Consider the following 10,642-nt stretch of genomic DNA (forward strand, 5'->3'; position numbering starts at 1 on the left):
CCCCCCCCCCCCACAAAGGTAGCTGTTCCCCCAGACAAGGGCATACCGAAGGCGAGACATCCTCATCATACTTCTTCAGCTGGTTCATGAATTCAAGGTGTTTCTTCTCCTCCTCCAGCTGGGCCACAGTCTGCTCACTGCGCTGCAGCTTCTGCTGGGTGTTGGCGAGCTCATCACGCAGCCACTGATTCTCCTGGCACAGTCTCCGCACCTGAGCACGCAGCTTCTGCTTCTCTGACTCCACGGCGTTCAGATGGTTGGACAACGCCATCATCACCTTGCCAAAATTCCCAGCTGGTCAGTCAGTACCCACCGCAATCCTGAGTCCCCCATAACATGCATGCTTTGGGCCCACCCTCAATGCCAGTCTGGCCTTCTACATTCAACTCTTTACTGCCCCTGCAGCTTACAGAAAACAGCCAAATGCCTGCCTTCCCCATCAGTCCTGGCTACCACCTACAAGGGTGCTCACCACTCTCACCTGAGCTTCCCCAAGGCCCAGTTCAATCATCTCCACTGACTTGCGAAGCAGGTTGGATTTTTCATGCACGAGGTTGGCTTCTTCATCCTTTTTCAGGCACTTGATGGTCTCCAGCAAGCTGTGCAGGATGGAGTTGTGTTCATTCTTGAGTGCCTCCAGCCCCTGCATCACCAGCTTGGTGTTGGAAATAATCTCCTCTTGGCTCAGCTTGTCCAGTTTCTCCTCCCTTGGGTACACCATGGTGGACATAGTCCTGCTCCTGCAGCCCTACACAGAGGGAGAGACAAAACCCAGGAGCTTCAATGTTATTTCAGAGAGCTGTAATCAGACAAGTGTAAGCCTCCTTCAGGCAGCCAGAGCAACTGGCTACCCACTCCAAGTCCTTCCCCTTCATCTTCCCCTCTCCCTTCGGCAGCAGGCAGATCCCAGGGCACGTGCCTCTCTGCTTCTGTAGCATGAAGCACCGGCGGCCAGTGTAGGTGGCACGTGTGGACAGCAGACAAAAAGGCCAGAATGAGCACTGACCTCCAATACCCCCACACCCCTGGCAGCAAGGAAAGCTGATTTAGCTTCCATTTAAGAGCAGAGATCTGCAGTCGGCAGCTGGGGTTGCAACACGTACACCTCCTGCCCACAAATCACTGATGCGAGGAGGCTGTCAGAGCTCAACGCCTCTTCTGACTGCGGAAGAGAGGGAATAGAAAGTGGAGGGATGCCAGCGCAAAGCTTTCCGCTTCCTCAACAGTAAATTCCCTGGAAGAGCACCTCTCAGACTGGGAGGCACCTGTGGACTTACCAGACCAGCCAACAAATTCCCTGACCAGAAGTGGACCCTGAAAATCTCAGCCCCCAGCACAGAACAGCCCTTGTGGTGATAAGGGACACAAAAATGCCAACATTAACTGAAGCACGTCTGTGTGGGGAAGCTTACATGCACCAACTGCTTGAGTTATACTAGTGTAACCCTTGTGTGGGCGTCAGCTTGAAACAGCAGCAGCTTTTCTAGCTTCATTTGCCCTGCTGCCAGCCCAAGGACTCCTCAGGATGGCACAAGGACTCTGCACTCCTTCCCTGCCTCATTCTCCCCATCTATACAACAGGAGAGTACCAAGCTACTGCCTTTACACAGGGGCACCGAGTGCTACAATCCACAACGTCAGCATGACTGCGAGATCCCTGCATAGCAAATGCAAGAGCTAGGGAGAGCCGTACCTCACATTGCAACGCCCCTCAGCAGGCAGTGGCACCTGCCCAGTAACACCTTTCTGCAGGCCCAGGGCTGGCAGTAGGCAGTGCAACCCGAGCACCCCAGACCCTGGGACCCTGCTGGCAGACTGCCCAGGGGTTACACAGCACGGTGGTGAGGCAGGCAGAGAAGCCAGCAGATCTGTCTTTGTCCTCCTGCAGGACGCACCTCTGCAGGATTTGAGCTCTTTGGCAACAGTCTTGGGCCTGGGTTTACAGAGCGAGCAGAAATGCCATCCCCAGCAAAAGAGAGAGCAGAGCTCCTCTCCTCCCCAAGCCTCCTCTCCTCCCCAGTCGCACATTTTGCCCAGGAGGGCTCAGAATGATCCCCCAGCTCAGCTACCACCAGCTCTGTTTAGGAACAGGCCCTGGGCATGAGAGAGGACCAGTTTCCTCCTCACTGCAGCAGGGAAAGAGAAGATGGATGGAGCTGGGGCAGATGCTGCGAGCACACACAGCCTGTTACACCCCACCTGCCTCTTCCTGGTTAGCCTCACTACTCCAGAACCTCCTCAAGTTGTTTTACAGGCCTCAGCTCTCCTCTCAGCTCCTCTGTGGTCTCTGCTCCACCCCTCACAAAGTGCAGTGATCTCTCAATGCACAGCAGAGCCCTTACTGAACCTCTCAGCAGTGCAAAAAGAAACACTTCATGTTGCCTGAAGACTGGGTTCCTGTTCATACCTTTCAGCAGGAATTGACTGTCCTCCCACACAAAGTCACAATACTGAATTCACATTTACCTCATGATCCATCAGCAGCACCAGCCCTATGCAGAACCTCATCATATCCTTCCCTTTTGGGTGTCTGCTGTTCCCTGCATGCAGCCACTCCGATCATTTTGTACTTCACTCTCAGAAGTTTCATCTGGCCTGTGACATTCGCCCGTTTGTGTAGGAGAACATCATGTTGCAAGAACAGCGTGGAAAACCCCACTAAAGTCAAGACACAGGGCATGGACTACTGCTTTGAAGGAAAAAAAGAGGTCTGTTGGGAGTTGGCTGCCATTCACATCATCTCTTTCAAATTGCTTAACTGCCAGTTTCTGGAGAATCTGTCTGGTCCATAATTCCCCCGTTTCTCTCTTTCTCCACCTTTATAAAACATTTGGGGGAGCAACTGTGTGCTAAAGCAACAAGAGGAAGAAAAAAAAAACACACCCTAAAATAAGCCTTCTGCTGGTGAGTGCAATTCAGGAAGAGACATGCAATGATTCCTGTCTCCAGAGAAAATCAGGGACAGGATACAGGCTAGTGGCCCCGGAGAAAGTGAGTGCTGCTACATCCAGCATCCCACTGCCACCCTGCTCTGAAAGGGGTCCACACAGCCTCCTAGAAAGGCTTGGCAGATACCTACCTGCTTCCACTGAAGCCAAGGTAATGACTGCCAAAGGACAAAATGGACCTGTCATTGGCTTCAGCTCAGGAAGAAACTCAGCCCCAGACTTAAAAAAACAGAGAAATCAGGAAATGGGAGTCCTCTGGAGCAGAACCAATACTCAGAGACATGAGGAGGTCCCCAGGGGCTGCCTCGTACCCAGCACACAACAAAACTAGAGCTCTGCCCTAAAGCTCATGCAGGCTGCACAGCTGCAAATGCTTCTTCATCTGTGCCTCCATATACAGGGTCAGCTGTGAAACACTGACAGTTTTCAAGGAAGCATTACGGATGCCCCTACAGAGAGGCTGAGCTCTTGCTGCCATCTTTAATAAGCACACTACAAACACATGGGGGAGAGGCACACATTATGAATCGTGACAAAAAGCCACCATCGGAGCTTGCACCTTGCTAGATAACAGAGTCAGACAAGACCCAGATCCATAGGAAATCAGCCTCATTAATTCCACTGCACACAGAATTACTTCTCAACTGAGAAGCCTCTGAGCTGTGTGTTAAAATAGCAGCATCTCTACACCAGCAACATCCTGTCTTTCTTCAGCCTTTCCAGCAGAAAAAGTCGAGAGTGTTTCACAGTCCCCCATGATCAACTTTTTTCAGAACTTTCGACATTTCAGAGCATCCAAGAAGGGAAAATAAGTAAAATGTCCTGACCCAGGGCACATCACACTTAGCCTACCCTGGAACTGCATATAACGATCCTCAAGAAATCCCAGTACTGATATGCCTTATCTCTTCAGCTGTGCAAACACCTACGAAGCCCTCACCTTTCTCCCTTAAGAGATGGGCAGACTCCGATGCCCCAGACACATAGCTCTGCTAGGTACCAACAGGCTTAGCACCCAGCTCTGACTTCCCATGCAAGGGTGTAGGAGGGACTGTCCAGGCTGGACACTGCCCCATAAAGGCACAAGACCAGGGAACAGCACTCAGGCTGTCCTATTCCTCTCCCAAGTACCAACAAGGAGATAAAGGGAGAACTGCAGAGGAGTCATTTCAATGTTGCTACCTCCTGCACAGGAAAGAAAGCCCACAAATGCTGGTGAGAGGTGATTTATTATCCCTCCAAACTGACACTTCATCCTTACAGCACCTTATGCCTAGCTCTCCCTAGTGCCAGCAGGTCTACACCCAGCGCATGGCCCTCAAGAGAGCAAACATGCTCTATGGCAACCGACACTAAGGTCGGGCAGGCTGAGGCTGCTGTGTAAGCACTCTTCCCACTCCCACACGTTCAGTAAAGGGAACCGAGTGCCTTTTGTCCAGGCAAAGTATCTACTCGGAGAAGGGAAGACACCACCCTTTGCCTTTGGAAGGGGGAGGTTCAGGCTGGGCAGTTTGGGAATAGGAAGAAAGGGTGTTTTTCCAATAGGTGTCCTTGGGAGCTGGAGCGCCCAGCTCCCAGCTTCTCCTGCTGGCTCCCCTACAGCTCTGCGGGTGCCGCAGCCCAGGTCTCCAGCAGCATTTTTCTGCTCTACTTGGCACATCTACCCTATTCACAGTAAGTTGCTGGAACAGTCTGGCTTTCCAGCAACACCCCTCTCCCCTCCCCTCCCCTGTTCTCCTTCGGAGGAGCATTGCAGGAGGACAGGGGAGGAACATGCATGCACCGAGCTTTCTGGCAGTTGCAGCAATGAGCTGGGAATCCACCAGGCAGCACGTCCTGCTGGGCAGAAACCTTCCTCCTAGGCAGAAACCTTCTTCCTTGATTTCAAGTGCATAATCAGGCAATTGCTGAGCATCAACAATTTCATCAGCCCACTCTTCTGCCTCTGAAAACTGTTCCCACATGCAAGAGCTTTAAGAGGAAAGAGCTGGAAGCTTCACTGCTTGTCTCTCAAACCCACAACAGCTGCCCCATCAGAAACTGGGATGCCAGACTAAACGGGTCCAAGTGAATCTTAAAGTTTAGATCATGATGCCCAATGCTGGAAGACCACAGGGAGCAACAAAATTATCACCAGGAAAAGCAGGAATCAACTACAATAAGAACAGAGACTTGAGGTGGTCATTACCTGCACCTGTACCTCTACAAAGTCAGCTCCCTTCACCATCTCCCCACATATCGTTGGACAAAGCGTGTATGAGACACACGGAAGTGCCAAGACTTGCACAAGCAACACTGTCAAGACAGTAATTGCAACTTCCTTCAAACCGTGGATGGCCTGCCTCTCCTTTTTGTACAGAAGCAAGCAAAAATTTTAGCAGCACACTCTTCTGTGGGAGAAAAATGATATAAGGATATGGTGGCAGTAGAAAAAACAACTGGGTTCTAGGGGGTGGGGAAAAAAAAAACTTCCTGTGAGAAAGAATAAAACTGATTCTTAGTGAGAACAAGAGACCAAGTTTGGGAGATGGACAGCAACGATAGCATTTTAGAGATGGAAACATGGGACCTGAAGTCTTATTTCACAATAAGCATCATCCCAGTCGTGTGCTGCGGGACATGCCTTTGCCACCTGGAGAATGAAGAAAGCTATGTATTTGGGAAGCAGACCACAACTTGATAGAAGCAGGGAGGGTTTTTTCCTTTGCACCTCTGCAAGCTCATTACTGTTAAACAACACAATAAAAGATCTCTGGGAAGACTGGCCAAACTCCAATTAAGCTGAGACTGAAATCGGCAATTGCTGAGCCTCCACTCCTAAGGGACATTGAAACTACACCGAGACCTAATGCCTTAGACATTCAAAAATAAAACAGCAGCAGTAAAAAGCAAACAGAGTCCCTGGGTGGCAACCATCAGAGAGGCTGTGTCACAAGCACAAGCTTTCTCCCATTTTTCATACTGTGGCATCAGAAAAGAAAGAGACAGAGCCTAGGAAGCTCCTGCTGCATAGCCAGAACACATTCACACCACCAGGCAACGTTCACACCGCCACATCACTGCCAGCAGAACCGCCGCACCCAGGTGACCTGTGACAACGCCATGGAAAAGGGACACGCTGGTGCTGCCAACTCACACATTGCAGGCGGTGTGTCCGGAGCTGCTCCCATACAGGGAACACAGGAAATATAATCAACTCTGTGTGGTGCCCAAGAACTTCACAGCTCTGAGCAGCTGCACACACACATGTTGAGGCTTCAGAAACAAAGGCAAGAAAAGGATGTTTTGCAAGTGAAAAGACAGATGGGCGCACAGTCAGCTTCAGGGTAATGTTAAGAACTGCTGCAGCTAGGAATAAGAGCCAGAAATTAAAGGACAAATGCTGAACTCCTAAAAGGAAAGACTGCAGCAATAATTGCAGTATATGGCTCCCTGCTGGAATACATGCCTGCTGAGGCAGCCATGCATGGCAGGGGGCAGGAACAGTACGCCATGATGCTCATAACCACTGCCAAAAATGCCTGGTACATCTCATGCTCCCTTTCCAAGGAGAAAGGTTCTCCATGGCTCTGTGCAATGGTGATCACACAAGCAGGAGGTCAGACGGGTTTCAGCATCTCACAAACTCATACCCAGTGCAGGAGGGCACATCTCTAAGCTGCAATCCCAAAGCCAGGAGATGCCACTCAAACTCTGATACATGTGAGGCCTCCTACCATCATTTGACTCTGGCTCATGAACTTCCCCATCCTGCTGTCAGAAAAGGGGGCTCCTAGGAGCTGCATCATCTGCCCCAGGGTCTTCCCCAAACCTAGCCTCCAGCCTGGACTTTTCTTGCACTACAGACAGTCTTGAGAGTCAGACTGACACACAGATGATCCCATGTATGCTAGAGAGACTGATGTGCTGCAATTTGCACCCCAATAGAAGAGCCTGCGATGGCTCTTGCATCACTTGGAGGGGTGCCTGGAGGTCTCTTGTTCATCCCCCACTCAAAGCAGGGCCATCTAGATCAGGTGTTTGAGAGCTGTGTCCAGTCCAGGCTTAAGTATCTCCCAAGATGGAGATCTCACAACTCCTCCAGACTCCTGTCCCACAGTTGAACCATCCTCCCAAGGAAGAAAAAAAAAAAAAGTCCTAATCTGAAGTCCAATTGGATAAATGCTTTGGGACCGAGGGGTCAGGCATCACAGCACTAGACACAGACCCTGAGCCCAAAGGAAGGGAATGCAGCACATGTGTCCTTTCACCAGGGCCACACTGGGACAGGTCTCTCCCCTGCTGAAAACAGCGCAGTCCTCCCTGGACAGGGATGAGGACCAGGCATTAGCAGCTAGGATTGCATCTTTCAGCAGCAGCTGACACATGCCTGCTCTAGCCAAGTGAGAAGCTCCAGGAGTTTTTCTAGATGCCAGAAGGCTTGCGTTGAGAAAGTCTGTGCTAACCAGCAAGCTGCAAGAGCCCCTTGGGCTTTTAACTAGGGCTAAGGAAACAGATTTGCAACTCACATGGAGGCACCCTCCCACACAAAGACAGGAGACTCCCTACCTGCTCCTTCCCCTCAGCACTAAACATTTCTCTCTGTCCCAGAGGCTTCAGCTCCCCAACATCTAACAGAAAACACACCCTAACATAACCCTACTGAAACCTAGAGTAAGGTTGTTACTGGCTTTCCAAGGACTTAGCCACAGTGACCTGGGTTCAGGTTGCTGCAGAAAGGACCATAGCACTTCTCACCCCTCCTGCCTCCAGCCCACAGCTGGAAAGGTCAAGAGAAAAGCTACTAGGGCTTGTTCCGATTGACCAGAGCAAACAATTCCTGTGTTACCAAAGCTTGATCCAGTGGCAATAGCATAGCTGCACTGAGGAAGAGAGAGAAGCTGTCCTGGCTGGCTTTGTGTCAGATCAGTTACTCCTCTCAAGACCAGAAAGGTCTTACTCCTTTCATTCATTAGTGATCAAAGAATACAGACATTGGAGGCAACAAAGAGAAGAAGAAAAAAAACAAAAATAAAAAAACCCACATGCCATTAGCAGAAAGCCAGTTTGCTCCTTACAGTAGTTCCTGCTAGCTACAAACCCAGCTGGCCTGGGAAACACGCAGCTTTCAGCAGGCCAGAGGAACGCAGCCTTCATCTCCCACCTTCAGCAGCCACCAGCAAGCTTGCGCTAGCATCACCAGATCAGCTGATAAGACCTTGTTTTTAAACTCTCGGTCGTGTCTGCAGCAGCTAGCCAAATCCATTCTGCATCTGCTGTGCCTGGGACTACAGTGGAACACCATTAAAACGTGTTTCAGGCTAGCGGAGAGAAGAGCTAAGCAAGCTGGAGCGAAGCCAGGACAAGCATCTCTTCCCAGCTTCAGACTCTGATTGGGAGTCTTGCTCTATAAAACACACAGTGAGAGCCATTACCTCGCCCTGACAGCACAAAGTGGTTTTAAAGCAGGCAGAATAATTCTCAGGAGCCAGTGCCTCTGCAGGCATCTGTCTAATGCGAGGGCTATGCACTGGACGAGCTTCAGAAGTAGAAGAGGCAGCCAGGGTACAGCTGGGCCCAGCAACCACCCTGGAGCTACTCTGGGTACCCAGCATGGCTCTGCAGAGCCCATGGTCCCCTCACTGCATACCTGGGGCAGCTGCAAAGACCAGCTGACTGCAGGCTGCAAGAGGGGGTTTTTACTCTCAGAAACAAGCAGGTCTCAAACCATAAGGAGGCAGCCAAATTCATACAGTTTTTTTTTTTCCCACTCGTATGATAAGCAAAGGACCTGGTCTGGCTCTGGCTCCCTCAGCTAGCTGAAGCTCTTTGAGGAGCTATGCAGCTCTTTACATGAAATGAAAATCAAGCTTGTATCCAGCAGCTCTGGCAAGGTCAAAGTCTTGCCACATCTCCCTTGTGCCCCTGTGAGGCCCATTTTGGTATTTGCGGTTAATGCTGTTGTGCCTACCTGGACACTCCTCCAAAACAGATGAGAGAACATGCACTTCCTGCTCCTTCTGCCAACTACAGCAAAGCTCAGATGCATTTATTTACCCCACGTCTGTGCTGGCCAGACCTTTGATCCCCGGCATGCTAAATGCCACCCTCATTCCTCTCAGACAGAGGAGGATGGGTGCTTTCCACCTCTCGAAGCACGACAAGGTGGCGCAGAGAGGGGAGACCAAGGGCACTAGAGGAGACCCTGGCGTGGAACAGCTGGGGCAAAGATGCAGGAGAGAGCCTGCATGATGCAGGGGAGACCCATGGCTGCTGGCAATATGCCGCTGCCTCATCACTGTGCAGATCTCTCCGGGCTGCCTGGCCAGAGCGCTCTGCGGCAATGCCATCCCCCAGTGCCGCTTCAGACACCTCCTCCCAGCCGCATCCTCTCCTTCCCAGAGCTTTACTGGCGATTGCCCCCCACCCCCACACAGACCTTTTGTAGGGTGTACCCCCACTTGGGAGCAGCTGGGCAAGCAATTTATTAGCAGGAGGAAGGTTTGGGGGGGGGGGGGAAATAAGGCTTCTGAAAGTTTGAGAGCCATTGCTGTATGCTAGGAGCTGTCTCCGTCATCGCCTCTCCGGCTTTGTCTGGCAGCCAGAGGCACGCCCGCCGCGTATCCTTGGGACAAGCAAGCCAGAGAAACCCCTTCCTCCCCTTCCCAGGGCCACTGCAGAGCAGTTTAGTGCCCACTGGTCTAACTGCAGCCATCCCAGCAGCAAAGCTTTCATCGCCTCTCCCCCAAAATCACGGCTCAAAGCAGCTCTTTGTTACAGGATGGCTGGGTGCCCTGCCCATCTCAGTCACCGGATGAGAATCTTCCGCCCACCCTGTGCCACGGAGGAGCAGTACCTGGATGCCTGCAGCGGCTCGTCCAGCGTCAGCACTCCCAGGTGCCCCAGCACTGCGGCGAGCAGAGGAGCACAGGCAGCGGCAACTCGTGGGTCCAACGACATCCGCCGCGCTGCCCTGCAGTCCCAGCAGAAATGCAGGCACCAGGCACTCAGCAGCCAACCACACTGCAGTAGGGGGAGGGGAGGGGATGCAGCCCAGCTCCCGAAACACTACCTAATCGCTCTCCTGGGAGCATGGAAAGCACTGCGCACAGCAATCCCACGGCTCCCGCATCCAGGGTCCTTCCCACAGGAGCAGCAAGGAGCAAGGCAGAGCAGCCAAACTGCTGCCACACATTGCCTGAAAGGCTCTGCCCCACCATCGCTGTCAGGCTCCATAGCTAAAGCCATCCCTGCGGTGCTCCCAGCCAGACCAGCTCCATCCTACATTTCAGCCTGTGGTTTTGCCTCCCTGTTCATTGTCACCCTCACCTGTGTCCCTGCTGCTGATCCTGTTCCAAGCACATGGAGCTACAGGAAACCCTCCAACTGTGCAATTGCTGTTTCTGTGCCTGCAGAAATGGCCAGTTACAGAATGAGATTGCTGGGAGGCCTCCTGTGCTGGCACTGTGCAGTGCAAAGCTGAGCCAGGTACTGCCTGAGAAGTATTCGTACTCTAGATGCTTTATGCAAAGAAACGACATGCCGCAGCATCACTGCATACAGCCTTGCTACCAGCTTTTCGCTATGACCATCTCATCCATGATAACACGCAACCTTCGCAGCACTCTCTGCAACGTTTCCCGAGTCTCCAGAAGTGTGCTGTCTCCAACTGTCTACTTCTGCCCAAGCCTGTGCTTCATCGGGATTCCCATGTC

The 10,642-nt window shown here is 51.9% G+C and overlaps 1 protein-coding gene across 8 annotated transcripts in view; it reads right to left on the minus strand.

The window, feature by feature from the left end:
- The window catches only part of KLC4 (kinesin light chain 4), a 28,703-nt gene extending 18,796 nt beyond the window's left edge, over positions 1–9,907 (minus strand). For 6 of the 8 annotated variants that reach the window (XR_003256259.1, XM_026083279.1, XM_026083262.1 and 3 more), the window contains exons 1-3: positions 2,467–2,527; positions 482–748; positions 47–277 (exon numbers count right to left, since the gene is read on the minus strand). Coding sequence is in view for 7 of the 8 variants with exons in the window: in XM_026083279.1 (XP_025939064.1) it covers positions 47–277; positions 482–748; positions 2,467–2,511 (543 nt within the window). In the remaining variant the exon portion in view is untranslated. Of the gene's footprint in view, positions 1–46; positions 278–481; positions 749–2,466; positions 2,528–9,783 lie in introns of those variants that run through there. The other 2 variants (XM_026083308.1, XM_026083299.1) reach the window with 2 other exon arrangements.
- Positions 9,908–10,642: the final 735 nt, after the last annotated feature.

The sequence above is a fragment of the Apteryx rowi genome, unplaced genomic scaffold, assembly GCF_003343035.1.
Source record: "Apteryx rowi isolate R43461 unplaced genomic scaffold, aptRow1 scaffold_1179, whole genome shotgun sequence".
In the NCBI taxonomy this organism is placed as follows: Eukaryota; Metazoa; Chordata; class Aves; order Apterygiformes; family Apterygidae; genus Apteryx; species Apteryx rowi.